The sequence below is a fragment of the Nipponia nippon genome, unplaced genomic scaffold, assembly GCF_047370975.1.
Source record: "Nipponia nippon isolate SJK-2023a ecotype South Korea unplaced genomic scaffold, ASM4737097v1 scaffold_31, whole genome shotgun sequence".
Classification (NCBI taxonomy): Eukaryota; Metazoa; Chordata; class Aves; order Pelecaniformes; family Threskiornithidae; genus Nipponia; species Nipponia nippon.
In genome coordinates this window covers 5,514,795-5,542,432 of record NW_028262349.1, presented here as the reverse complement: position 1 = coordinate 5,542,432, position 27,638 = coordinate 5,514,795, and the positions used below count along the sequence as shown (strand labels likewise).

The 27,638-nt window shown below is 67.0% G+C and overlaps 2 protein-coding genes across 6 annotated transcripts in view; one reads left to right on the top strand and one right to left on the bottom strand.

The window, feature by feature from the left end:
* Positions 1 to 605: 605 nt before the first annotated feature.
* SMIM24 (small integral membrane protein 24) lies at positions 606 to 6,906 on the top strand. Its single transcript, XM_087769538.1, has 4 exons — positions 606 to 914; positions 1,398 to 1,515; positions 1,677 to 1,715; positions 1,964 to 6,906. Exons 1-4 carry the CDS (start codon positions 842 to 844, stop codon positions 2,055 to 2,057), a joined length of 324 nt encoding a protein of 107 aa, XP_087625664.1. The 5' UTR covers positions 606 to 841; the 3' UTR covers positions 2,058 to 6,906.
* Positions 6,907 to 8,542: 1,636 nt separating this feature from the next.
* The window catches only part of NFIC (nuclear factor I C), a 43,968-nt gene continuing 24,872 nt past the window's right edge, over positions 8,543 to 27,638 (bottom strand). For 2 of the 5 annotated variants that reach the window (XM_087769084.1, XM_087769083.1), the window contains exons 3-11: positions 19,749 to 19,820; positions 19,139 to 19,213; positions 18,861 to 18,984; positions 18,590 to 18,714; positions 15,994 to 16,122; positions 15,696 to 15,880; positions 13,764 to 13,923; positions 12,037 to 12,122; positions 8,543 to 9,776 (exon numbers count right to left, since the gene is read on the bottom strand). In XM_087769084.1, coding sequence (XP_087625210.1) covers positions 9,759 to 9,776; positions 12,037 to 12,122; positions 13,764 to 13,923; positions 15,696 to 15,880; positions 15,994 to 16,122; positions 18,590 to 18,714; positions 18,861 to 18,984; positions 19,139 to 19,213; positions 19,749 to 19,820 — 974 coding nt within the window. In that variant the 3' untranslated portion in view covers positions 8,543 to 9,758. The remainder of the gene's footprint in view (positions 9,777 to 12,036; positions 12,123 to 13,763; positions 13,924 to 15,695; positions 15,881 to 15,993; positions 16,123 to 18,589; positions 18,715 to 18,860; positions 18,985 to 19,138; positions 19,214 to 19,748; positions 19,821 to 27,638) is intronic. The other 3 variants (XM_087769085.1, XM_087769086.1, XM_087769087.1) reach the window with 3 other exon arrangements.

The window sequence follows — 27,638 nt, the reverse complement described above, 5'->3', positions numbered from 1 at the left end:
CTGGGGTGCCACCGGCCACCCCGTGCCTCAGTGTCCCCTATACCTCGGCGAGTGGGGGCTGCGAGGCGCAGCGGAACAGCTCGCCCTGCCAAGTTCTCGCTGATAACACCATTAATATTTAGCTCTTCATGGTACCCGGGCACTCCCTGGGCACGTGACGGGGTCCCGCCAGCACCAGCCGTCACATCTGGGGCGCAGCTGACCTGGGTGGGGGCCGGGGGGTGGGGGGTGGCCTGGCGCTGTGCAGCCCGGCCCGTGCTGCCCTGTCCCCACGACGCGGCGGGGCAGGGACCGTGTCTGGGGGGGGAGACGCTGGCCCGGATCTGCCCCAGCCCTGCCAGCGAGGACGGGGGCGCGGGGCCCCGTGGGCAGAGGGGAGAGACTGGGATGGGGCGGCAGGCGGGCGGGCGCTCCTCCACACATCTGCCTGTCTGTCTGTCCAAACACCCACCCACCCGTCCATCTGTCCGTCCCTCCATCCACCCACCCGTCTATCTGTCCCTTCATCCATCCACCCATCCGTCCGTCCATCTCTCCCTCCCTCCCCTCACCCACCCCAGGGGTGGACCCCAGCCCTGGGCACGGGGCTGCTGCCGCGCTCCCCGGGGTGCTGGCTGCTGGGTGCCGCAGGGTGCCAGTGGCCGAGCCGGGGAGAGGTGCCACCTCCCCGGGGTTCCGGGAGCTGCGTTGCCATGGCACTTGGTGGCACTTGTCCTGTTGAGCCCAATAAAAGCTGCCCGTTGGCCCTGGGTGCAGAGCGCGGCACCTGCACTTGGCCCCGGCGGCAGCGTGGGAGAGGAGCCCGCCGCGGCGGCAGGATCCGGCCGTGCCCAGCCCGAGAATGCCGAGGGCCTCGCAGCCCCTCTCGCTCCTGGTCCTGCTCGTCCTCGCCACCACAGCCCGGGGACAGGCCGGTAGGTGCCCCCGCCGCCCCCCGCACCTCTGCGCCCCGCGATACCTGGGGAGGGTGGCCGTGCCCGCCCCAGGGCATCGGATCAGCTCCTGGGAAACCTTCCCAGTAGGACCAGTCTGTCCCAGTGCCCCGGTAGCAGCCATTTTGGGGGCAGAGCAGAAAGATTTGGGGGCACCCGCCTGCTGTCCCCAGTGCTCCCCACGGTGCTGAGTGCTCCCCATGGTGCTGAGCACCCCCTGCTCTGCCGGGACGGGTTGGCTGTGTTGGGGGTGTCTTCCTCGGCACCCAAGGGACGGTGGGGAGGGGGTGGCAATGGGTGCCTGCCGATGTCCCCCGGTGTCCCCAGCGTCCCCTGGTGCCGAGCTCGGCACAATCAGGACCCTGTGCCATGGGATGGGGGGGTCCCGTCCCCTGCAGGATGGGGTTCCCCTGAAGCCGTTCCCATCCCTGTCCCCGTCCCCATCCCTGTCCCCCTGCCGTGCAGGCATCGGCTCCAAGGAGCTGCAGCCCTGGCTCGTCGGCCTCACGGCCGTAGTCGTCTTCCTCTTCATCATCTTTGTGCTCCTGCTCGTCAACCGGCTCTGGCAGATCAGGATGCGCAGGTGGGCCCGTGCAGCGGGACGCATCCTGCACCCGCCTCGGCGGGGGCTGCTGGCCCAGGGGGGCCGCGGGGTCCGGCCGTGCCCGGGGCTGGGAGCGGGGTGCTGCGGGGTGGGGCTGGGGCTGGCCCCGGGCACCGCTCAGCCCCTCTCTCCCCTCGCAGGAAGGAGGGCGACTTCCAGGAGCCCCAGGGCACTGACAGGTACCACGGCCCGGGCGCTGCGGGGCTGGCACCGGGCCCACCCCGTCCAGGCCTCGCTTCCCCCTTGGGGACGGCCACACGCTGGCGGTGCCATGCGTGGTCCGGCGGTGCCGGGCACGGTTCGGCAGTGCCGTGCGTGGCCCAGCGTGCCCTCGGCACGGCCAAAGGCGACGGTGACGCCCCAGGGCAGCGAGCCCGGGTGCCCCGTCGCGGGCGGCCGTGCCTTGTTGACGCCTCGCTCCCGGCAGGCTGGAGGACGGCAGCCACACCAACCCGGCGGTCGAGAAGGACAGCGACGAGGAGAGCGACGGCGAGGAGCAGAACAAGACCACGTCCTTCTGAGGCGGTGGCCGTCCCCTGCCCGCCCGGTGCCCGGCCCTGGGGACCCCCCCGTCGGGCTCCACGTCCTCAGCCCCGTCCGCGGGGCGCGGATCCGCGCCGGGTTTTGCGGGGCGGCCGCGGGGCGGGAGGTGCCGCGGCGGCCCCGGCTGCCGCCAAGCCCCGGCCTGGATCCGCCGCCCGCCGGAGGGGATCGGGGAGGGCGGGGGGCCCCCTGCACCCCCAGCCCTGGGCCGGCGGGGGTCTCGCCCGTGGGGGGGGCGGTGGGTGCCCCCCCCGTACCCAGTAAAGGTCCCCAGGCTCCCCCGGCGTCAAGCGTCTGCTGTCACTGCGCCGGGGATGGGGCTGTCCCATGGCTGCCGCGGGGCTCCGCACCCCCAGGATGGGGCCCGCGGTGCTGCCCCGCTGCCCCCGAGGGTGCTGGGTGCGGGGCCCCCCTGGCTGCCACCGGGGCAGGGGCCAACGCGGGGCTCCTGGCATGTGACGAGCTGCCAGGCCTCAGCGACCTTGACAAGGCCGAGAGCCGGTGTCCGGCTACGCCAGTGCCCCCGACGCCCCCGGCCCCGGGCGTCCTGCCCCGCGTCCCGGGGTGCCTGGGGACCGCCGGCTGTCACGGGGGCTGGGGACGTACGGGGGCGTCCGGCCTTGGCACCCCCGGCGGGCCTGAGCAGCTCTGCGGGACCGGGACGATGGGGACCACGGCCAATGATGTCATATGGGTGAGGGCAATGATGTCACATGCCCGAGGCGGTGATGTCACGTGGAAAAGGTCTTGACACAGAGGAGGTGGCAGCATCGCCACGCGAGCCTGTGGCTGCACCCACCGGTGCCCCCGTTCCCACCGGTGCCCCTGTCCCCGCGTGTCCCTGTCCCCACCGGTGCCCCCGTCCCCACCGGTGCCCCTGTCCCCGCATGTCCCTGTCCCCACCAGTGCCCCTGCCCCACTGGTGCCCCCGTCCCCGCGTGTCCCTGTCCCCACCGGTGCCCCTGTCCCCACCAGTGTCCCCATCCCCGCGTGTCCCCTCCCTGCCAGCCCACGGCTGCGGCTGCACCCCAGGTGCTGCTGCTCCTGCCTCCGCCACCCTCCTCGTCCGGGCCGTGAGCACCCACGGGTGGGGGTCCCCCCTCCAGGGTGACGGGCACCCATCGCCCACCATGGCTCTGCCCCGGTACCCCCAGTACACCCCAGTGCCCCCCCAGTTCCTCCCCAGGCCGGGTGCCATGCCTCAGTTTCCCCCGGGGGCAGCGAAGGAAGGGCGGAGGCGGGCTGGAGTTGAAGCATAGCTTGTTTAATTTTTATACATTTTTTTTTTTGTCTTTTTTTTTTTTCTTCCTTTTCTTTTTTTTAATCATTTTTTTTGTCTGTCAGTTTTTTTCTTTTTTGTTTTTTTCTTCTTTTTTGTCTCTTTTTCTCTTTTTTGCATAGGGGAGGGGGGACAAAAAAAAAAAACAACAAAACCCCAACAAAAAAAAAAACCACAACAAAACAAACAAAAAAAACGAAACAAAAGAAACAAAACAAAAAAAGAAAACGAACAAAAAAAAAAAAAAAGAAACAAACCCCAAATCCATAGTCACGGTCAGTAACTGGTATGTAGGCAGGAGCGGCGGCTATCGGTAATGGCTGCGTACAACGGTATAATCAAATATCGTGAAGCACCAGGGAGGCGAGCGGGGGCTCGGGGGGGTCGGGCTGGGGCGGGGGGTCCCGGCCGGGGGGTCCCGGCCCTCGCTGGCGGCCCTGGTGCGCTCGGCGGGTGTGTAACGGCTGCGGCAAGCGAGAAGCGAGAATCCGGCTAACTAATAAAATATAACTGCGAGGGAGGGGGCACCCACCCAGCGCCCCGCGGGGCGGGGAGGGGGGACCCCCCGAAAAGGCGGGCGAGGGCAGCCGGCGGCGCGGAGGCACTGCGGCGGGATTTTTGGTATGGGTGTGAGGCGTGGTCCTGCCGGCTGCCGCCTCGACGCCTTTTTGGGGCGGTTTCTCTCCTTTTGCCGCTCTTTGCCCAAGGTGGGAGATGGGGAGGGGGTCGTCCCCCCCCCTCCTCCTCTCCCGTCTCCACCTCCGCTCCCGCCTGCCCGCGGGGCACCCAGGGGTGCTGCTGCAGGAGGGCACCCATGGGTGCTGCTGCAGGGGGGCACCCATGGATGCTGCTGCAGGGCGGCACCCATGGATGCTGCTGCAGGGGGGCACCCAGGGGTGCTGCTGCAAGGGGGACACCCATGGATGCTGCTGCAGGGGGGCACCCATGGATGCTGCTGCAGGGGGGCACCCAGGGGTGCTGCCCACTCCAGCCGGCGGCGGGAGCCCGGGGGACAGAAAGCAGCAATTCCAAACTCATAGTACAAAAACAACAACAACAAAAAAAAAAAACCCAAAAAAAACAAAAAAAAAAGAAACAAAACAACAACAAACAAGACATATATATATATATAGGGTTTTTTATATATATATATATTCCTTTGCGCTTTAAAGTACCTTAACTGTGTGTCGGCCCGCAGGGACCCGCGCCCACCTCCGGCCCCTGCAGCCCCATATATATATATGTGGAGAGAGAGAGATATATATATATGTACAGGTTATTTTTTTTTTTTATTTATACGTCACAAGGACTATTTTTAATTAATTTCTTTTAAGCCGACGAGCCCGACTAAAAACCCTCTAGGAGAGACTGTAGTGCATGAAACCCCCGCGGGAGCCCCGGGCGCGGTGATTGTCGAGAGGCCCCCCCCAACCCCGGCCCCATCTTCTCGGGGGGTTCCCCCCCGGAGCATCCCCAGGGATGGGGGGGGGATCCCCCTGGATCATCCCAAGGGATGGGGGGGCCTCCACCAGGGCATCCCCAGGGATGGGGGGGGGGGAATCCCCCTGGAGCATCCCCAGGGATGGGGGGGCCCCCCTGGAGCATCCCCAGGGATGAGGGGGCCTCCACCGGAGCATCCCCAGGAATGGGGGGGCCCCCCTGGAGCATCCCCAGGGATAGGGCCCCCCCTCCGGAGCACCCCGAAGGATGGGGGGGCCCCCCTGGAGCATCCCCAGGGATGGGGGGATCCCCCCCGGAACATCCTCAGGGATGGGGGGGGTCCCCCCGGAGCATCCCCAGGGATGGGCCCCCCCCCCCCCCCTTGCTTTGCACCCACCCCGACTGTGGCCACCGAACCCAGAGGCCGCGAGGGGATTAAAAACCCAAAACCTAAGGGAGAACGATTCAAACAAAAAAAAATTAAAAAAGAATAAAACTTAGTGGTCGTCCCCCCCCGCCCCCCAGGAGGGGCCGGTGCCCCCCGGAGGGGCCGGGGGGTTGCATATTCCCTTTGGGCAGAGCGGGGGGGGGGGGGGGGGGCGCAGTGCAAAACCCCGGGGGTGGCGGGGGGTCCCCGGACCCCCAAGGGAACCCCCCCGGCCCGACCCCCCCCCCCGGTGCCGCCCTCCAGGCTGGGGGGGAGGGGAGGGGGGGGCATCGAGTTGATTATTTTTTGCCTTTTTTTTTTTTTTAACATGTGTTAAGGTGCTTTTCTTGCCGAGGGCGGGTTTGGGGGGGCTGAGGCTCCGCGGGCCCCGGGGGGGGGGGGGAGGCAGCGAAGGGGGGGGGCGGGGGGCGCAGCCGGTGCCCCCGTGGGGCCGGGGGCTTCCCCGGGGCGGGGGGGCCAGGCCCGAGGGACGCCAGCGCCCCTCGCCCCCGCTCCCCCTCCGCTGCCCGTCGCTCCGGTCACCGTGGAGAAATGCTTTTATGTTTAATTTTTTTTGGTTTTTTTTTTTTTTGCTTTGAGCTGATCCTTTTCTAGCCTTAAAACCCTTTTTTTTTTCTTTTTCTTTTTCTTTTTTTTTTTTTTTGGACAATTTTCTCTTTTTTTTTTTTTCTTTTCCCCCCATTCTCTTGTTTTTCCATTGCTTTTCCCCCGCCTGGCCGCCGACCTCCCGCTCCCCGCGTTGCATTGTCCTTGCAGAAATCAATACTGCACCTTGCATAAGGAAGAGGCTCCCAGGGGTTGCCCCCCCCCACCCCAAAGGGGGACCCCCCCCCCCAACAAAGCCTGGGCGAGACCCCGGCGGGACGCAACCCTCCCCCCCCCCCAAAAAAAAAAAAATCCCCCACTAATACTTTTGGACATCAAAAAACAAAACAAAAAAAGAATTAAGAATTAAAAAAAAACGTTGACGACGACGTTTCTTCATTACGAAGCAGCAGCGACGCGCGGTGCCACCCGCCCATCGGTGTCACAACCCACGGCAGTCCTCAGCCTGGGGGGGGATGGGGGGGGTTCTCTCTCTCCGGCCGGCGGGACGCTTGGGTTTTTAAGGCAAATTTGAGATTTTTTGGGGGTGTGGGGACCCCGCTCGGCGGTTGGCACAGCAGGGACCAGGCGAAGTGACGGTGAGAGGGCAGCTCCTGCCGGGACTTTGCCTGTTCCCCGCTGCGCCAGCCGGACCCCCGGAGAAGAAGCCGATGGGGACGGAGGTGGGGAGGGGGCTGCGACCCCCCCCCGACACCAGCCCTTGGCGGGGGGGGGGGGCACAGCTACATTCACACGGTTCCATTCCTGTCACGAGAGCAGCCGGGCTCAGCCCTCCTGGCCCTGCGCCCCACTGAAAACCAATTAAAAAAAGGGGGGGGGGGTGTCCCCAAAGCGGGGGGGATGCTGTGGGCCCCCCATGGGGGTCTCCATCCCTCGGCCTCCCCGCGGGGCCTCGTTCATCCCGCCGCGCCCGGACGCCTGCGCTCCCCCGAGCGTTAATGGCGGGGGGGGGGGGGGATCCCTGCCGCCTCCCACCTCGCTGCCTTTGGTTGCTGTAAGCAGAAAATCAAACTCAAAACCCCCAAAAAGGGAAAAAAAAAAAAAAAATTAAAAATAATAATAAACCCCAACAAACCAAAAAAAGGAGAGGCAAAGCAAAGGGGTGGCCGGCCCCCCGCGACCCCCCCCGCGGCCGGACCCCCCTTCGCCGGCGCAGCCGAGCGGCTATTGCATATTCCGGTGTGTTGGCGCAGAGGATGCATCGGTATTACCAACTGGAAGACGTTTTTCCGAGAGGGGGGGGGAAAAATTGGTTAAAAAAATCAGAAGAAGAGAGAGAAAAGGGACTTTTCCGGCCGAGAAGAAGCCATGCAGGAGGCGAGGAGGGGGCGGCCGCCCCCGGCCCCCCCGGCCCCCCGGGAGCCCCGGGCATGCAGCGACTCCCTCGCACTGATATCGGGTCCGGTAATACTTAGTCTTCAAAGGCAAGGCACATCATGTGGTATAAAATTTCGTGCAAATTAGGAAAACATGGAATTTTTTTTTGTTGTTTTTTCCTTGGGTTTTTTTTTTTTTTTACGTTTTTTTTTTTCTTTTCTTTAGAATTTTTGTCGTTTTTTTTTTTTTTTTCCTCTTTTTTTTTTTTTTCTCTGTTGCTGAAGGGGGAAGGTAGAGCCGGTTAATACAGTCTGCCATGCACAGCATCAGCCATCCGCGGCTGGGTTGAGCCAGGTCACCAGATCCTGTTAAAGCACCATGCAGTTTATTTGTCTTTTTTTTTTTTTGTCTTTTTTTTTTTTGTTTTCCATGTGTTTCTTTTCTCAGATCTTTAAAAAAAAAAAAAAGTTTCCCTCTCCGCCAAGCGCTTTTTTTTGTTGGTTGCTTTTTTTTTTTTTTTCTCCTCCTTTTTTTTTTTTTTTTGGTGGGTTTTCTCCTTTTCTCGTCCTTTTTGATTATTTTTTTTCGTCTCCCGGGATTTCCTGCGTCAGCCCTTTCCCCGGTGCCGCGTCGCGGGCGGGCAGGATCCGGCCTCGCTGCGCCGTCCCCGGGGGAGTGGGAAGCGGGCCGGAGCGGGGGGCCGGTGGGATGGGGGCTGCCATGCCGGTGGTCCACGGGGCAGCTCTGGGTGCCACGGGAAGGGGCCAGGCGGGTGGCAGCGGTGGCCTCAGCGACGTCCCCTGCTCCCGGACATCCCACAGTGGCTGTCATCACCCGTGGGGTGGCCCTTGCGGCGTGGGGGTCCCTTCGAGGTCGCACCTGGGACCAGTCTCCTCCGTGGCCGCCACCGCGGCCGCCATCGCCTCGCTGGAGATGCCGGGTGCCTTCGTCATCGTCCTCCTCGCCTCGGCCGCCGCGTGGGTCCCTCTGCTCTAAGGCACTGCCACGTGCCCGCGTCCCCTTCCCGGCCACGCCGCCATCGCGCGGGACGGGGACGGCCAGGCGCTCCCTCCAGCGCTGCCCCCGGCCGGGGGCTCCTCCGGGGGTGCCGGGACCCCTCCCCACCGCGGTTCAGGCACTTGACGCGGGGCCGGGGGCTCGGTGGGGCTGGCTCTGCCCTCGCCCTCGCTCGGGCTCCTTTTCTCCATCCTTTTGTATTTATAAAAAAAAAAAAAAAAAAACCCAAAAAACCCCAAACCAGCCGTCCCAGCAAGCCAGTGCCGGGGGCTCCATCTCCTCCTCCTCCTCCTCCTCCTCCTCCTCCTCCTCCTCCTCCTCCTCCTCCTTTTTTGTGATTTTTTTTTCTTTTCTTCTTTTTCTTTTTTTTTTTTTGACGATTCCCTCTTAAAAGTGCATTTCCTACAAAATGTGCAACACGAGCGCACCCTCTCCTCGCCATCCACCTGGTACCTGTCCACAGGAATGCATAGCTCAGACACACGGACGCACGCCCCCCGCCACGGCCCCCGCGGACTCCCCCGGGCGCGGGGACACGCAGGGACACGCAGGGACACACGTGGGGACGCGTGGGGACAGGGCCGGTGCACGGCGAGGGGCGAGGAAGGCATTGCGGAGAGATGGCGACCGGTGCCCGGCGCGATGGTGGCAGCCCGGCTCCCGCTGGTGCCGTGGTGGGAGCGTCCCCACGCTGTGTCCCCACGGGAATCGGGGTGCCACCGCTGCTGTGACCGTCTCCAGCCGTGCCCACGCACCCTCCGTAGCCCCAAGCCCCATCCTCCTGTGACAGCCGCTCGCGCCAAGCCGAGCCGGCCACCGTGCCACCGCGCCACCACATCACCGCATCACCACCTCACCGTGTCACCGCGACACGGCGTCACCCATCCCCAAGGCGCTTTGACGGCACGGAGCATCACGTCGCCCCGACGGCGAGTGCGACCGCAGCCGTTGGGAACCGGCGGCGGGAGGCGTCCCCCCACCCCGCCACGTCCCAGCCCGGCCCCGGGGCCCCCCGAGAGTCTGCGTGGGGCCGGGGGGGGCGGCGGGGGGGGGTTTGATCTTTTCTACTCACATAGAGGCAAGAATGAGAGAGTCAAGAGCCACTTGCATATCCGACCCTCCGGCGAGCGGCCGGCAGGGCTCTGGCGCCGCAGCCTCGCAGCCGCTCCGGGAGGCATTGCTGGCACGAGTTGTGTCAGGTCTCGGCGCGGCGCCGGCCGACGGGGCAAATAATAGTGTTTTTTTTCTTTTTTTTTTCTGTTTCTTTGTTTTCTGGCGCGTTGCCGGGGTGGGGGGGAGGTCCTCCTGGGATGGGTTGTTGTTTTGTTTGTATTTTTTTGTTTTTCCTTTTTAAAAAAGTTTGACCCTTTTCCTTCTTCCTTTCCCTCGCTCTTTCCTTCGGGTGTGGGTTTTGCTTGTCGTTGTCGTCATCGTCGTCGTCGTCGTCGTCGTCGTGAGTCCACGCTCTCCGTCGTCACCGCAAGGCTGGGCCTGGTGCTCGGGGACGGGGATGTTCCTCTGGGGGTGCCTAAAGCAGAGGAGAAGGGAGGCGAAGGGGCGGCACGGCGGCGGTTATCCCAGGTACCAGGACTGCCGGGAGAGAAGAGAGAGGCTGGCGTTACTGCTCTGCGCCGCGGAGCCGCTCCGTCCCCCCAGCGTGTCCCCCCCACCCCGGGACAGCTGTCCCCACGCTGTCACCCTGCTCGGCTCGCCTTGCCGCCCCGCACGGGGGCTGCTGTCCCCATTCCCGCACCGAGTTTGTCAGTCCTCTGCGCCGGGGCCACCCGCGTCCCCCTTGGTGGCCGCTCCTTCTGCACCTCCGCGGTGAAGGCGACGCTCCCTGGGGAACGGTCCCGCCTGGGGACGGGTAGGGGGGTGGCAGGGCTGGGGACCCTGCGGGGTGGCCCCCTGCCACCCTCCCATTGTCTCCCCCCCCAGCCCCAAGTTCAAGTTCGGCCCCGATTACCTCATGTCTGGTTTCTGTTGGCAACGAGACAGCTCTGGGCCGCCGCTTCCCTTAACCCTTCCCAGCCCCGCCACACATGACCCAAGAGCAGCAGGTCTCAGCTATCCCTCCCGGGGAGGCGGGACACCGCTTCGTTTCCCCGTGCCTCAGTTTCCCCATGCAGACCATCCTTGCGCCCTGGGGAGGCTCCCGGATTGTGACCAGACAGACGTGCCCAGGGACAGGGACCCTGGGGTCCCGGGGCTGCGAGTGGCCGTGACCCCCGGGGGGCTGGGGGGTGCGGGGACCCCGGCACCCTGCTCCCCCAGGGCTCTCCTGGCGCTGCCCCATGTCTCCTCTTTAGGGACCCAAATGCCTCGGGGTGCTCTGCCCACGCGTAGGATTGGGGAAACTGAGGCAGGGCAGGGGGCTGTGGTCAGAGCCAGGCCCCCAGTGTTTGCCCCCCGCTACGACACAGCACCCTTGGGTGTCCCAGCTCACGGTCCCCGAGCGCTTGCACCCTGGCACAACACAGCACCCTGGGGTGCCCTACGGCACAGCTCACGGTCCCCGAGTGCTTGCACCCTGGCACAGCACAGCACCTCTGGGTGCCCCACTGCATGGCTCAGCACCCCGAGTACTCACCCCCAGCGGGTGCAGCACCTCAGGGTGCCCCGGGCACGGCGCCATCCACACACCCATCCCGCTACCCCGGCACTGGTGTCACCTGCCGGGCAGGGCCACAGCCTCCCGAAGCTGCCCCTGCTGGCACCGCTGAGGCTGGCCAACTCATATCACAAGTGAGGCAAGGTGCTGGCACTCCTGCCCTGGCCCCGCGGCACTGCCCACGGCGCTGGCGCCGGCTCACCAACTACCGGTTAAAAAATACCCAGGACTAATGAAAAGCCCCTGGAAAGGCGCACGGCACATCCCGCTGCGGCTGGAGCAGATGGTGGGCGCAGTTGGGCGAGAGCAGGGTGCCCGTGCCCACCCGGAGAGGGGACACACGGCCCCGGTGCCCCTCGTTCGGGGACGCTGGGGGCACCTGGGCAGCCCGGCTGTGCCGTGGTGCCAAGCAGGGCACAGCTGGAGCCTGGCGAGAGGAGAGCAAGGTGCCAGGCGCGGGCATGGCAGCGACCTCCCTCTGCCCTGTGGGACTCTTGGTGGCCCCGAGCCACCAGCAGCACCCAAGGCCAGGGCACCAGGTGGCAATGCCCACACTGGGGATGCCATGGTGGCAATGCCCATGGTGGGGATGGCCACAGCGGTGATGTCAAGGCAGTGACGCCCACAGCAGCAGCGCCCGCAGTGGCAATGCCAAGGCAGTGATGCCATGGTGGTGATGCCTACGGTGGCAGTGCCCATCACAGCAATGCCCACAGCGACGATGCCCACGGTGGCAATGCCCACGGCAGTGATGCCCACGGCAGTGATGCCCATGGTGGCAATGCCCATGGCAGTGATGCCACGGTGCCAATGCCCATGGCAGCGATGCCCACGGCGGCAATGCCCACAGCGGTGATGACCACAGTGGCAATACCCATGGCAGTGGTGCCACTGGAGCTGTGCCGCGGCGGGGATGCCCACGTCAGCAATGCCACAGCAGCGATGCTCACAACGGCGATGCCTGCAAGGGCCATGCCCATGGTGGTGATGCCCACGGCAGTGATACCACGGTGGCGATGCCCATCGTGGCAACGGCCACGGCGGCAATGCCCACAGTGTGGCAATACCATGGCAGTGATGCCACGGTGATGCCCATGTCAGCAACGCCATGGCAGCGATACCCACGACGGCGATGCCCGCAACGGCCATGCCCACGGCGGCGATGCCCACGGCGATGCCACGGCGGCGGTGCCCGGGGCGAGGGCAGGAAGGTCCCCCCAGCAGCATCCCCGCTCTCACCTGTGCCTGATAGATACTCCCAGGATCCCTTGGTCCTAATCCCACGAAGGAACGGTTCGCAGGGGGCGTGCCTGGTGCAGAGTAGGCTGGGGAACAAACGAGAGCTCGTTAACGGGGCTGCCGGTGGCACCGCCATCGTCCCCCCCGGGGCCAAGCCTGGCCCACTCCTTGGCACCGCTGGGACGGGCGTCCCGGGCACCCGGAGCTGGCAGCCGGGTGACGTCCCTGGCTGCACCCCGGCTGCAGGCGAGTGGAGGCCAGGGGTGCTGCGCCCGGGGCGGTGCCGCCTGTGCCTGTGCCCTGCTGGAGGGGCGGTTTCGGGGCGACGGCAGGCTGGGGGTGGCGCGACACTCCCGGGGTGCAGGCGCAGACGGGCGTTCCTCTGCTGTGCTGGCGCTGCGGCTTCCCGAGCAGCAGGGCAAGTGCGATGGGAGCCACCAGCTCCACTCGGCCATGGCCCCCCGCTGCCACCTCCACCCCCAGCTGGGGGTCCGGCAGCAGGACCCCCGGCCCCGCTGAGCTCCTGGGCTCAGCCCCGTTGGAGGCAGGGTGCTGCCAGGGGGCTCGCAGCCAGCTGGCCTCTGCGTCCCTTGGGGACAGCCAGTGTCCCCCGCGCGCACCCTTCCCTGAGCCTGGGGGGGGACTGGCACTGCCCGGTCCCTCCTCGTGGCCGTGGGCCCGTCACCGGCCGGGCCACGCCACCCCGAGCTCTCTCCTCCAGATCGGCCAGGCTTTGATTTCTTCACGCCACACAACCTCGACGCCTGCCGGCCGGCTGGCAGCACCCAGCAGCGGCCTGTCCCCCAGGGATGGTGCCCCCGGGCAGGGCTCAACCCCGTGGGGACGTGGCAGCCTCTCGGGGTACCAGGAGGTGTCCCCTGCAGGTACAGCAGGACGGGGACAGGGACAACCCCCTCAATGCAATGGCACAGCGTCCCACCACTGCGGAACGCGGCCTGATGCCAGCCCAGGGGCAACACCAGCGTCTCCCCTTTGCAGCCCTGGGGCCCAGCGCCCCAAAATCCTCCTGGCCAAAGCCCCCTGAGGCGGAGCGGAGGGGGACGAGCTTGTCAGCCACCGCTGCTAACGAAGGCCCTGCAGGCGCCTCCCGCCAAGGGCCCTGGAGGGGCTTCACGCAGTCCTTGCACCCATGTCGCTTCACAGCCCCTGCTCAGCTCGGGGGCCCCAGCGCTGGGGACCCCTGTGGCAGTGAGACGACGGCAGCCCTGTGCGCTGCGCCAGGCATGCTGCCCCCAGCCCCAGCGCCGCACCCAGGCTGGCTGGTCCCCGCGTCACCAGCAGCACTGCTGCTGCCCGACAGTGGGGAAACTGAGGCGCGGAGAGGCGACAGCCTCCCCCACGAGCCCTGCCCGCGCCGGGGGGGTTTGGACAGGACACGGGCTCAGGGGAGCCCCACCATGGCTCCGCTCCCGCTCCCCCAGCCGTCTCAGAGGGATGCAGGGCTCGGGCCGGTCCCTGGGACCAGCGCGGGAGCCCCCGGCTTGGGGGACAGAACAGCTGCCTGCCCAAACCCTGCCCGCTCCGACCTGCCTGAGACCCAGCAAACTCATTGCGTGCCGGCTGCCGCCCTCTCCCCGGCTGCGGGGAGGCCACCTCCGCCAACATCCCCCCAGCAGCACCGAGACGGGGGGGGACAACCTTGGGGGGCTGTGAGAGGAGGGGGCCAGCCGGGCCGGGGAGAGGGGTGGGCGCCGCGGGGTGCTTACTGGGTGATGTCGGTGAGGTCGTCCCTCCCTCGGTAGTTGTCGTGGTGGATTTGGTGTCAGGAGAGACGGCCAAGCGGGGCATGCCGGGGGGAGGTGGCGGCGCCAGCATCTGCGTGGGCAGGTAGTGGCTGGGCACTTTCACTTGACCACTTCCATTTAACTGGGGACACAACACAGACAGAAAAACAAACAGCACAAGCCATTAGGAAGCACGCGCAGCACCGGCAAAGCCGGCCCGGTGAGCCCCCGGTGCCGCCCGGCACAGGCACGGAGCATCCCTCACTGCAGACACGAGTTTGTTGGGTCTCAGAGCAGCCCTGAACGGTCGGCGCTGGCGACAGGGAAATCACGGCGGTGCAGGGGGGTTCGGGGTGGGCTGGGAGGGGGCCATGCCCCATGGCGGCGCATGCCAGAGCCGGGGCGCTGTGCCCCCCTCTCCGTGGCGGCGGGAGGCTCACCTGTGGGGAAGGGGCACCCCGCAGCAGTGGCGCGGTGCTGGCCTTCAAAGGCTCCTGTACCAGGACCCGGCGGGGGGCTGCTCCGAATCCGGCCTCTGCCAGCCCGGCACTGAGCCGTTGTGCCAGGGAAGAGCGGCCGTGACCCTCACCCTGGCATCAGGCCTCGCAGGCGAGGGGCAGCAGGCAGGTGCTGGGCAGAGCTGAGAGGGGTCCCCGAGACCCTCTGCATCGGGGGACAGAGCGGGGCGCGGGGCGCAGGAGGGCACGGGGGCAGGAATGTGGCCACCCCCGGCTTCGGGCATGAAGGGAGCCTGGGGGGTGTGAGTGCATGGGGTGCTGGGTGCATGGGGTGTGCAGTGCACAGGGAGATGGTTGTGCAGGGTGCTGCGTGCACTGGGTGCTGTGTGTGCAGGGTGCTGGGTGCATGAGGTGCATGGTGCATAGGGGGATGGTTGTGCTGGGTGCTGCATGCACTGGGTGCTGGGTGTGCAGGGTGCTGGGTGCACGAGGTGCGCAGTGCACAGGGTGATGGTTGCGCGGGGTGCTGCGTGCACTGGGTGCTGGGCATGCAGGGTGCTGGGTGTACGGGGTGCTGGGTGCACTGGGTGCTGGGTGTATGGGGTTTGAGGTGCATGGGTTGCTGGGTGCATGGAGTGCTGGGTGTACGGGGTGCTGGGTGCACTGGGTGCTGGGTGTGTAGGGTGCTGGGTGTGCAGGGTGCTGGGCGCATGGGGTGTGAGGTGCACGGGTTGCTGGGTGCATGTGGTGCTGGGCACGTGGGGTGCTGGGTGCATTGGGTGCTGGGTGTGTGGGGTGCTGTGTGCGCAGGGTGCTGGGTGCATGGGGTGCTGGGCGTGCAGGGTGCTGGGGTGAGGGAAGGCACACAGCAGCACGGTGTGGCCCTGCCACCCCCGCGGGGACGCTGGGGGACACGGCGCAGCGGCGGGGCTGACGGGTCACTGGCCGGCTGTGCGGGCGGATGGGGCGCACGGAGCCCATCGCTCTCCCAGGCACGCTGGCGGACGGTGGCTCTTCGGCGGCGGTCACACATCCCCTGTCAGACGCCCCGCTCCCACCAGACGCCCCCAGTCCCGGCTGACGGCCCCGGCACCCACTGCCCTATCTCCCCTTCGTGGCGGCGTCCCGTGCTGAGCCAGGGGACGGCACCTCCATTGCTGGAGAAACGAGGTGCCAACGCCGACCAGGCACAGCGGCGCTCCCGAACCAACACAAGGCACTGGCCAGAGCCACTCAGCCCCAACTGCAGAGGTAGGAACACCCTACCGGGCTGGGTGCTGGCACCCGGGTGTCACCGGAGCACCCCGATCCCCCCCATGCAGCGGCGGTGGTGGTGGTGACGGCGGTGGCGGCAGACGATCCAGGGGATGCCCCTCTGGCAGCCCGGCTGGCGGCAGCCCCTGGTGCCCCACGGCGAGGTCGGTGATGGGATGCAGGGATGGGGCCGGATCCTTACCGGTCCGGGCTGCTGGTTGGACGGGTCGCAGGCCAGCGAGACGAGATCTTTCAGCGGGTCCTGCGGGTTGAGATGAGGCGGGTACCGAATGGCCGTGTGGGGGAAGTAGGTGGAGGCCGTCTGGGGGAGGATGGAGGTGGTGGGGAAATGCAGCGCAGACGACGGGTGTGGGCTTCGAGCGATACCTGTGGGAGAGAGCAGTAGACCCACCGGCGTCACTGCGAGCTCACCGCTGCCCCAGCCCCTCGCCCGCTCGCCCGCTTGCTCCGTGCCTCGGTTTCCCCGCCAGGACACTCACCGCTGTGCACCGCGATGACGGGACGGTGGTGCTGCGTGAAGCTGCTCAGCCGGGGCGAGGAGTCCTGGGGCGACGGGCTGTTGAAGGGGGACTTGTCCATCTCCGTCTTCTTCACGGTGGGGGAGATGCCTGGGGAAAGCGGGGCGCAGCGTCACGCCCCGGCACCCACCACGGGACCCCGACGTCCCGGTGCTGCTGCCAGCATGGTCTGGGGTTGGAGCGCTCGTTCCTGGGGCGAGGGGGGCCCTGGGGACAGGCTGGGCACGGGGAGGGTGCATGGGTGTGAGCGTGAGTGTGCGTGCACGTTGGTGCGTGCGTGGGAGGGTGCGCACGTGTGTGGGCATCTCTAGGGGTGGACTGCAGGTGTGCACGTGTGTGTGCACCAGCATACGGGTGTGCATGAGTGTGCACACACCTGTGGGTGTGCAGGTGTGTGTGCACCAGCATACGGGTGTGCATGAGTGTGCACACACCTGTGTGTATGTGTGCATGTGTGCGTGCACCAGCATACGGGTGTGCATGAGTGTGCACACACCTGTGGGTGTGCAGGCATGTGTACACGTGTGTGCACCAGCGTATGGGTGTGCATGAGTGTGCACACACCTGCGGGTGTACTCGCGTGTGTGCACCAGCAGGACTGTGTGAGCGCGTGTACACGCAGACGTGTCTGCAGGTGTGTGCTCGTGCACGGGCACCTGCCGGAGCGTGCGTGTGCACGCAACCGTGCATGCAGGCGCACACGTGCGTGCACGCAGGTGGACACAGCTCTGCGTGTGTGCGTGTGCCCATGCCGGGTGCAGAACCAGCTGCCCCCATGGGTGCCCCCGTCACCCTGCAGCCCCCCGCGGGCACCCACCTCCCCTGGCCCCGGCCCCCAGGACCCCCACGCAGCGCCGGATGCCTGGCTCTCCGAGGGCCACCCCGGGGCGCAGGGTCGAGCGGGAGGGGGCAGCGGGCGCGTTAATCCCCCGCCACCGTGGCTTTAGCTCTGGCCATTTGGCCAGGGCCTGGTAATGGGTTTAGCCCCTTCTCAGCCGGGGGTTAGGAGGATTTCCCAGAACATCCCGTACGGGATTGCCGTAACCCCCCGCTGCCCCGGCTGAGCCCCCCCCCCGCCGCCCCTGACACGGACCAGGCCACCAGCGGGGGACAGGGACGCCCCTGCACGGGTCCCTCCCGCCACGCACGCCCGCGTGCCGTGCTTCGGGGAGGGGGTTCCGTCTGCCCCCGGGGCCCTCCTGCCCTCCCACCGGCCCCCCACAGCACCGGCCCCATGGGGCCTGGGGTAGGGCAGGATGGGGCACAGTCCCTGGCACACATGGGGCGTCGTCCTGGGGCAGGACTCGCTGCCCCCGAGCCTCCTTCTGACATGATCGGGGCCTCCAGCCCCCCCCAGCTGGGCACCCCCAGGATCGGGGCCTCCAGCCCCCCCTGACCAGGCAACCCCAGGATCGGGGCCTCCAGCCCCCCCGGCTGGGCACCCCCAGGATCAGGGCCTCCAGCCCTCCCTGGCCGGGCACCCCCCAGGCTCTGGCAGGGTTGGGGGGCCGGGACAGATCCTGCCCTGCCGTTGGGGGTGCGGGGAGGCAGGATAAGAGCCAAGCCAAGGTGCCCCGGGGCGTGGGAGCCGCAGTGCCAGCCCGGCAGCATCGCTTTAATTAGCCCAGCCCCCCCCTTCCTTAATGAACAGCTAATTGGGGCTGTCTAGACAGGAAAGGGAAAAAAAATGCCAAGCAAGAAAGCAAGCTGTCCGTAGCGCCAGCGGCCGCCGGGGAGCTGGGAGAGGCCGGCGTGGGGCTGGGGCACTGGGCTGGCCCTATAGAGAGCACCTATAGAGAGAGAGCATCCTATAGAGAGCCCGTGCGTAATTGGGGGGGGGGGGGGGTCCTGTAGCAACACCGCGGCACCTACAGAGAGCCTGTGCCTAAATGGGGGGGGCTATAGCAATACCGTGGCACCTATAGAGCCTGTGCCCAAGCAGGGGGGTCCTATAGCAACACCATGGCACCTATAGAGAGCCTGTGACTTAATGGGGGGCGCTGTAGTAACCCCACAGCACCTATAGCCTGTGCCTTGCTGGGGGGCCCTATAGCAACACCACAGCACCTATAGCCCGCTCTCGCTTTGGCCTGAGGGCCCTATAGCAACACCACAGCACCTATAGCCAGCTCTCGCTTTGGCCTGGGGGCCCTATAGCAGCACCACAGCACCTATAGCCAGCTCTCGTGTTGGCCTGAGGGCCCTATAGCAACATCACAGCACCTATAGCCAGCTCTCGTGTTGGCCTGAGGGCCCTATAGCAACACCACAGCACCTATAGCCAGCTCTCGCTTTGGCCTGGGGGCCCTATAGCAGCACCACAGCACCTATAGCCAGCTCTCGTGTTGGCCTGAGGACCCTATAGCAACATCACAGCACCTATAGCCAGCTCTCGTGTTGGCCTGAAAGCCCTATAGCAACGCCACGGCACACAGAGTGCCCAGGCTTTCCCGGGGGGGTCTGACAGCGGTGTCCGTAGAGACCCGGTGAGCTGGCTGGGGGGCCCTATAGCAGCAGGAGGGCACCTATAGGGTGGCTCCTATAGGGAGGCACCTACCCCCTTCCATGTCTTCTGTCCAGTTGCGGCTGCTGCTGGTGGGGGAGTTGGAGGAGGTGTAGTACTCGCCCCCCGGGCTGGTGTCGATGTCGTCCTCCATGGACCCCGACTTGTGCCGTTTGCTCCTGGCGGGGCAGGGAAGGGATCAGCGCCAGCCCATGGCAGGATTCGGCCTGTCCCCCCATCTCCCCCGCGGTGAGATGGCCAGCGGCCCGCGGCCGTGCTCGGGCCGGCCCCGGCATCGCCCCGGCATCGCCCCAGCGGCACCTACCCGCTGGAGGAGGTGCTGGGCAGCGTCCTCCTCATGCCGGTGCTGGAGGGGTTCAGGTCGTAGGCCAGGTGGCCCTGCAGCTCCCCCAGGGAGAAATTTGGCCCCGTGCCCGTCACCACCGGCGCTGCGGGGAGAGAGGGGGATGAGGGGGGGCCTGGCATTGCCCCCCACCCGGCAGGGAGGGGAGCCCCAGCCCGCAGCCCCGGGGATGGGGGAGCTGTCGGGGTGTTGCCTTGCCCAGGCAGCCAGAGGGGTGGTGGCATTATGGTGGCACTCACTTCGGGACACCTGGATGAGCTCGGTGACGCTGAACACCCCCGAGGTGACGAAGCTTTCCTGGAAGTCTGTCGAATCTGCACAGGAGAGAGGAGGGAGCGCTGCCGGGGGGGGGGACAGGACCACTCCTCCTGCCCCGCGCTGTCTTGTGGCGATGGTGGAGGGCACCCCAACGTCCCCAAATCTCCCGTAAGGCCACCCGCCCCCCTCCTCAGCCGGCTTCGCTCCACTTCCCTCCCCCAGCAAGGGATGGGACCACCCTGACCGGTCCCCTCTACCGAGGATGCCGTGGGGCTGCTCCGTGCCTCAGTTTCCCTGTGGCTGAGAGCACCAGCAGGGCTGGGGGCTGCACCCCCACCGTGGGACCCCCATGGCAGCTGCTGTCCCCAAGGGACATGGCCCCGGCGGGGCTCTGCCGGCTGTGGGACGAGGCTGAGGCCATGCACAGATCACTGCAGGCACCAGGCAGTGGCTGACGGGCTCGGGGGCACCACAGCAGCTGGCAGGAGCCGCCAGCGCAGACAGCGTGACCGCTGCCTCTGCCGCAGGGACCCTGGGGACGGGCTTGGGTGTCCCTCGACCCCTTGCCGGAGCCCTGCCCGCCTCGCTCACCCAGCGTGATGGGTTTGCTGTCCTCCTGGTCTGAGCCGATGCCCGTCCGGGGGCTGCTGCTCTGCTCTGCATCTGCAAGAGGAAAAAAAACACCGGGATGAGCCACTCCATGCTGGTACAAGCCGGGGAGACCTGCCGGCTAACTGCCCCGGCAGTCTCCCTCACCGCTCTGCTGCGGAGGGGTAAACTGAGGCACAGTCTGGCCAGTGGCTCCCACCCCACAGGAGGACCACGACCGAGCTGGCATGTCCCCAGCCACCAAGTGTCCCTCCCTGCAGCCCCTCCGCCGGTGACAGGAACAGGAACACCCCCGTGCTGGCATGCAGGACACAGGCAGTGCTCCCCGCAGGAGGGAAACCTGCCCCGAGGCAGGGTGATGGCCGCCGGGTTCCACTCCTGCCTCCTCTCCTTCCTCCAGCCGCCGCCATGACCCATCCCTGCTCCACCACGCAGCGTCACCGCGGCTGAGCATCGCCCTCACCGTGGCTGAGCATTGCCCTCGCCGCCCCGTGGCACCTCGTCCTGCCTCCCCCAATCCCCTTGGAGGGCAGCAGGGCCCCGGGGCAGCACCCGCTCTGACCCCCGAAGCCCCCACAGTCCCTGCTCTGTCTTAGCTAAAAATAACCCGGCTCAGACACTGAGCTCAGCGGCACCGGCACACCCTGCCACGGCACGGCACGGCACGGCCGGCACACCGCCTGGCTCCCTGCGCCCCACCGGGGCCTGAGCCACGCTCGGGAGCATCCTTCCTCCCCAGCACAGGCTCAGCCGCGGGGCCCTCACCCGGCTGCTCCCAAAGCTTTTCCAAAACTTTCGCCGTGTATTTCCCCCCCCTTTGTCCTTCCTCCCGCTCCTCCATCCTCCTCCTCCTCCCACCCCTTGGCCTTCGGCGGTTCTCTTTCGCAGCTTTGGCTGATGCCGGGAAAGGGCTGCAACAATCCAAACAACACCATCAAAACAGAGGGGCTGCCGCTGCCAGCCCGCCTGCCGCGGCTTGGGGTTTTTTCCCTTTCTTTCCTTTTTTTCTCCCCCTTTTTCTCCCTCCCTCCCCGTGCTCCCCCCCCACCCCCTCCAGTCCCTTGTGCACACGCGGCTCCTGGGGCGGTTATTTTTGGCCGGCCAGGCCAAGCCATGCAGGCAGCGGGACCGCGCCGCCCCCCACCCTGACACCCCCATGCGCCGCCCGCGCCACCCCCGGGGCCGCTTGACGTTGACGCCGAACGCAGCCATTTTGTCTCCCTCCCCAATTGCCAGTGTTCCTCCCCACCCTTTCCCCGCGCCGGCCTGGCAGCCCTTTCATGCCGGCGGCCCCGTGGCATCCCGCCCCAACGCCGCATCCCGCCACCAGCCAGCCCCGTGCCCGTGCGCTTGCCCGTGCGCTTGCCCGCACACTTGGCTTCCTCCAGGCAGCCATTTTAGGGAGCAGAAATTCCCCCGGCGACGAGCGCGGGGGTTTTTTTCCCCCCCTTCTCTCCATCTTTCTTTTTTTTCCCTTTTTTTTCCCTTATTTTGAATGCTGCCGTGTGCCCAAGCACGCAGGAGCAGGCGGTGGGAGCGAGCGGGGCACAAGCGAGCCGGGGAAGGGGGCGAGCGGCGGCAGGGACCCCCCGCGCACCCGCGGGCACCGCGCAGCCGGACACGGCCCCTCCTCACCTCTTAAAAAAACAAATCTCGCAGCGGCTCTGGAAGTGGTTAGCAGTGGAGCCCGGCCAAGGCACGGGGCGGTGTCTCGCGGTTACAGCCCCAAGGCCGGCCCGGCTCCCTGTGTCCCCCCCGCCGTTGCCTTGGGGCTCCCCAGCCCCCCGCTCGCCCCCGGGATGGCACCCGGCTGCCTGCTCCCGGGGGTGCTTAGCCACTAGGAAGCCCCCCGGGCCATGCCCTCACCCGGTGGCCTCCGAGGTGCCCCGTGCGGCCCTCGGCTCGGCCCACGGGACCTCCCACGATAGCTCACCCTGAGATAGCCTGCAGCGACCTTGCTCGCCCCGAGATGCCCCGCAGGGACCTTTGCTCACCCCAGGATACCCCGCATGGCCCCTCCTCACCCCAAGATGCCCCCCACGGCCCTTTCCTCACCCCTAGGTGCTCCACGTGGACCTTTGCTCCCCCAGGACGCCTGGCACAACCCTTTTTCTCCCCAAAGCTGCCCCAGCCTGGCCCCTGTTCCCCCCCAGGGCACCCAGCCGGGCCACTCGCTCGCCCTGGGTACCCCCGCCATCCCTGTGGGTGCCCCCCGTGTCCCTGTGCCCCCACACCCTCCCACCAGCATCACCCTGACCCAGCACCGCCGATGCCACCCCACCCACCCCTGTTCCTGGGGGGCACCGCAGGGGCCTTGCCCCAACGCGAGCACCCCAGTCCCAGCCACGGCACCCCAAGGAGCACCGGGGACTTTCCCGAGCTCCGAGGTTTGGCAGCTGGACCGTCCCCTCCCGGCACCCTCGTGTCCCCACTGATGGAGGCATGCGGGGGCGAGGATGGGGGGCCGTGGGCTCGGTACCCCCCCAGCTGCTGGCAATCCTCACGGCTGGGCCGGGCGAGCTCGTCAGCAGATTTCTGGCTGCCTCCTCCGGCGCAGCGCAGCCAGGCCAAACTCTGCTCTCACCGCCATGTGACGGCTGCCTGCGGCCGGCTGGTGTGCGCTAAAATGGCGAAGGCATCACTGGGCTCCGTCTGCGGCCTCGCTCCCCCCAAGGGACGTTTTGCGGGGGGACCAAAGCCAGCACCCAACAAGTGGCTCGGCTGCACGGGGAAGGCGAAAGAAGCCTGGGGAGCCCCCCGCGCCCCCCAGCCTCGCTGATGGGGGGCATCCTGCACCCTCCGCACCCCCCGGGGCTGGGATGGGGGACGGAGGCGTGGGGACCCTGCTGCCGCATTGCAGGGAGCCCAGCGGGGAGGGGTTCAGTGCCGGCGTCCCCCCCGGCAGGGAGGGGGAGAGCACTCGGTGCCCAAAAAGGCCGATCCAATCGCTTTTAAAAATAGCGAAGTGTGTGCCCGGGGGGGTGAGGGCTACCCGGGCTCCCGGCCGCGCTGGCAGCCTGGACTGATGCCACCCATTGAATTATGGATCCCCGGCCCCCCGGCCCCGCTGGCTGGCAGGGTGCTGCCGGCCCCACGGCGACTCCCTCCCCACGGCCTTAGCGTGTGGGAACGACCCCCGGGTAGCGGGGCCAGCCCTGGGGGGGGGGGTCCCTGCAGGCCGGCTGCCCCCTGGGGCTGGCGCGGCTGCGGGAGAGCCCTGGCTCTGTGCCTGAGCACTGATGGTAACAGGGCACGGTGTTACCGGCAGCGGCGCGGGGCGCAGGCGCAGAGGCTGGAGCCGCTGGCGCCAGCGTGCATGGCCCGGGCCCCCCGGCGAGGGCAGCAGCTTTCCTCCCCCCCCAGCTCTGCTGGTGACAGGGCAGGAGATGGGACAGGGCTCAGTGCTGCTGCCCGCAGGCTCCTGTCCTGTGCCTCAGTTTCCCCTGGGGCCAGCTCGGGGCTAAGTCCCCTGGGGAATTGCCCTCCGTCTCTCCCTCGGTGGCAGCGCAGCCCCAGCACCTACCCAGGAGCAACGCACGGCTCCCCCGGTGCCTCCGGCTGGCCCTCCCCCCCAGTGTGCATCACTAGGGCTCAGAGTGAACAGCCTGGTCAGAATGGGGGATACCCGGAGACCCGAGGGAGCTCGAGGGCTGTGGGGCAGGAGCCCCACTGCAAGGGCCAGGGGTGGGCAAGGCTGCGGGGGTGGCGTGATGTGGGCGCCCCTCTCTGCCAGACCCCCAGCATCCCCCAGCCCACAGTGGCCCCACTGGTCTGAGTGGCTCTGCCCGTCCCGCTGCCTGTCCCGCTGCCTGTCCCGCTGCCCGTCCCGCTGCCGTGTGGGCTGGGGTGGCCCTTACATAAAACCCGGAACAGACCCGCTTGTGTAACCTCCTTTATATAATACCCTGAGATACGCCGGTAAATCCCGGCTCAGCCGGGCTGGCCAGCGCACCGGGGGGCACCGGACCCCTCCGCCTTGCCCTTTATAACGCCCCGCTCCCCCTTCAGCCCCTCCACCGTGCCCAGAGGGCTGCGGTGCTATGAGGGGGGTGAGATGAGTTTGCCGGGCCTCAGCCCACTCTCTGCCAGCCAGCGAACGCCACGGGGGCGGCAGCTTCTCCTCCCCCAGCCGAGTAAAACCCCGGGGAGGTCCTGGCTGGAGGCATCCCCCGAGGCGGCGGGGGGGGACGGACGCGCCCCGCTGCCACGTTCGCCGGCTGCAGCCAGCTGGCCCGGGCGGGAGGCTGGGGAGGCGCGAGCATGTTGGCCGGCGCCTGCGAGCGAGCGCCGGCGCGCTGCGAGCGAGCGGGTTTGTCCTCGGCCGACCCCGGCCGGCGCGGGGAGACGGCAGCGGCTGGGGGGAACCCCCCCAGGCAGGCGGCATGGCCGCCCCCTCGCTCGGCCCTGCCAGGCCTGGGCCACGTCCAGGGCCGCCGGCGCCCGCGGAGGCGAAGCGGGGACAGATGGCAGCGGACAAAGGGATGAGCGAGAGTGGGATGGACAAAGGGACGGCTGAGCCCCTCACCCCCGCCCCGGGACCCCCCCGCGGAGTGCTGGCACCCAGCCCCTGCGCCCAGGGCTGGGGGGCACCTGGGGGTGCAGCTGCTGGGAGGGGATGGGAGAGAGAAAGGAGAGAAAGAGAGGGAGGCAGGGAGGGAGAAAGAAAGAAAAGAGGAAGGAAGAAGGGAAAGGGAAAGGGAAAGGGAAAGGGAAAGGGAAAGGGAAAAAAAGAGAAAGAAAAAATAAAAATAGAAATAGAAAAAGAAAAAGAAAAAGAAAAAGAAAAAGAAAAAGAAAAAGAAAAAGAAAAAGAAAAAGAAAAAGAAAAAGAAAAAGAAAAAGAAAAAGAAAAAGAAAAAAAAAAGAAAGTGAAAAAGAAAAAGAAAAAGAAAAAGAAAAAAAAAGAAAGTGAAAAAGAAAAAGAAAAAGAAAGAAAAAGAAAAAGAAAAAGAAAGGAAAAGGAAAAGGAAAAGGAAAACGCAAAAAAAGAAAGAAAAAGAACGAAAGAAGAAAATAAAAATAAGGAAAGAGGAAAGAGCTGACAGGGAGGAGGCAGGAAGGGAAAGGGAAAGAGAAGGCAGGCAGGAGGCAGGCAGGGGGCAGGCAGGAGGCAGGAGAAGGGAGATGGGGGTGGGGGGACCCCCCGGCTCTGCAGGTGCAGCCACAGGGTCCCAGGCCTGGGCCCGTCTGCCCCGGACGGACCCACTGCCCTGCTGGACCCACCGCCCCTGCCTGCTCTGCCTGCCCTGCCTGCCCTGCCTGCAGGGGGCCTGGCCCTGGGCAGCTGCTGGGGGCTGCCAGCATCTCACTGCCCCAGCAACCCCAGCCCCACAGCACGGCACAGCCCCACGGCACAGCATGGTCCTACAGCATTACACAGCCCCACGGCACAGCCCCACGGCACGGCACAGCCCCACGGCACGGCATGGTCCTATGGCATTACACAGCCCCACGGCACAGCCCCATGGCACGGCATGGTCCTATGGCATTACACGGCCCCATGGCACAGCCCCACGGCACAGCCCACAGCACGGCACAGCCCCATGGCACAGCATGGTCCTACAGCATTACACGGCCCCACGGCACAGCCCCACGGCACAGCCAGCCCCCGCCGCATCCCACGGACCTGCCCCATGGCCCCCCCCGCCCCCCCGCCCCGTCTCCCCCCCCCACTGACCGCAGGCATCGCTCCCAGTGCATTGTGGGAATCTCCCGCCCCGGAGCCGAGGTCTGAGGCCACACAGGGCTGGGGGGGGCAGGTTCAAGCCCTCCGTGGGGCTGGCCGAGACCCCAGCGCGGGGGCCGACATGGCAGGGGACCCCAGGCCCCAGCTGTTGGTGCCAGCCCGGCTCGGGGGCGTAGTGGCACACCGGGGGGCTTGGCGGCGTCTGTTCCCCCCCTCCATGCCCGCGGCCGCCGGTGGGAGGGAGCACTGCGGGCATCTGCCGCCCCAGCTGTCCCTTGCCAGCGCGGCACGGAGCCAGGCGCCCGGCCAGGATGGCAACTGCGGCCCCGGGCAGGGCACGGCGCTTGCCAGCACGGGGGGACGGCGGGTGGCGAAGGCGGGGGACGGCAGGTGCTTGCGAGACGGAGCTCGCTCATCTTTTATTCATCGGGTGCCGAACGGCGCAGGGAACCACTCCAGCCCCTTGCCCCCCCCACCCCGGCACCACAGGATGCGACACCCAGTGCCAGGTCCCTGGCAGTCACCGCTCATCCCGGCCGAGGCCGCAGGGCTGAGCACAGGGCAACTCGCTTCACCGGTGACGCAGGGCTGGGGCTGCCCCCTGCCAGCTGGGCACTGCGGGGAAGCCGGCTGGCTCCAGCACGCCGCCGGCTCGGCGCACTGCGGGAGAGCCGGGGAAGCCCTGACCTCCCCAAGGTCGCCGGCACATCGATCCAGAGAGCTCCCGCGTGCCGAAACCGGCCTGGCTGTTGCCGCCGCTGGGCTCGCGGTGGGGCCAGGCACGGGGATGGTGGGTCCCCCAGGCAGTGACGCCATGGGGGACGGGGATGGCTGGGGTCACCGCACCCTGGCGAGCCCCTTTCCACCCCGCCTCTGCGGCATGCAGCTCTCTGGGGCAGGAACCCAGCCGCTGTCGATTCTCTGATGTCTCACACCCTTGTGCTCCCTCGTGCCCCTTCCCGAGGGGTCTCTCCTCCGGACCCGCCGGGCTCTGCCCGTCTTGCTCCCCTCGACCCCGGCCTCCCTGGCTGTTTGGCTGGGAGCGGAGAGACACCTGGAGCAGGGAGGAGTGTTTGCACGTGTTTATGTGCCATGGGGTTCTCCGGCCCGCCTGCCCACCGGTGCCCAGCTCTGCGAATGGTGGAGCCCAAATATTGTGCACCCCATCAATCTCCTCGCGACCCTGCCGATAAATATTTGCGCGGGGGCTGGCGGAGCGGCGCTGCCTGGGGAAACGCCTGCTTCGCCATCTGGAGGGACCGCGCAGACGTTTGGCACGGCCGGCCTGGCACGGCCGGCAGGCGCGCTCGGGACGAGAGCCCTGGCACGGGCTCCCCGGCAGATTGGTGCCATCTGCCTCGCGCCGCAGCCAGCGGCGAGGCTGGTGAGGGGAGATAAGGGGCTGCCAGGCGGTGGGAGACGCAGATGCTGGCACGGCATGGAGGTCCCTGCCTCCCCCCGGGTGCTGGCCGGCGGCGGCAGCACGGCCGGCTGCACACGGCAGCGTGCCGGGGGTGCCGGGAGCAGGATGGCACCCTGGGGCCTGCCGCCTGCTTGCCCTGGGCACCCATCTGCTCCCACCCCACAAGGCCCTGGGAGGGGCACAGCCAGGCTCAGCCGCCAGGCACTGCCAGGGGAAGCTCACTGCAGGGCAGAGCCTTGCTCCCCCCTGGCTCTGCTGAGCACGATGGCTGCGGGGGCCCTGCCAGCCCCAGAGCACCCCAAAGGGTGCGAGGGGCCAGCACCGACCCCCTCCTGCCCCCCCCCCCCAGGCTCCTGGAGCCCGGCTGGGATGGGGATGGGGTCCAGGGATGGGGAGGACTGGAATGGGGATGCAGGGATGGGGGTCCAGGGATGGGGGGTCCAGGGATGAGGGTTCAGGGACAGGGGCATGCAGATGGGGGTCCAGGGATGGGAGGGTGCCAGGATGGAGATGCAGGGATGGGGGTCCAGGGATGGGGGGTGCCAAGATGGGGGTTCAGGGATGGGGGCACGAGGAGTGGGGTCCAGGAATGCGGGTTCAGGGACAGGGGCATGGGGATGGGGGTCCAGGGATGGGGGGGCTGGGATTGGGTCCAGGGATGGGGGGTACCAGGATGGGGACGCAGGGACTGTGGCACGAGGAGCGGGGTCCAGGGATGGGGGTCCAGGGATGGGGGGTGCCAAGATGGGGGTCCAGGGACAGG

Excerpts from the sequence above, each read along its gene's own strand:
- SMIM24 (XM_087769538.1), top strand. The coding sequence starts at position 842 with ATGCCGAGGGCCTCGCAGCCCCTCTCGCTCCTGGTCCTGCTCGTCCTC. Across the intron at positions 915-1,397 it reads CACAGCCCGGGGACAGGCCG|GCATCGGCTCCAAGGAGCTG; the intron begins GTAGGTGCCCCC and ends CCTGCCGTGCAG. Across the intron at positions 1,716-1,963 it reads GAGCCCCAGGGCACTGACAG|GCTGGAGGACGGCAGCCACA; the intron begins GTACCACGGCCC and ends CGCTCCCGGCAG.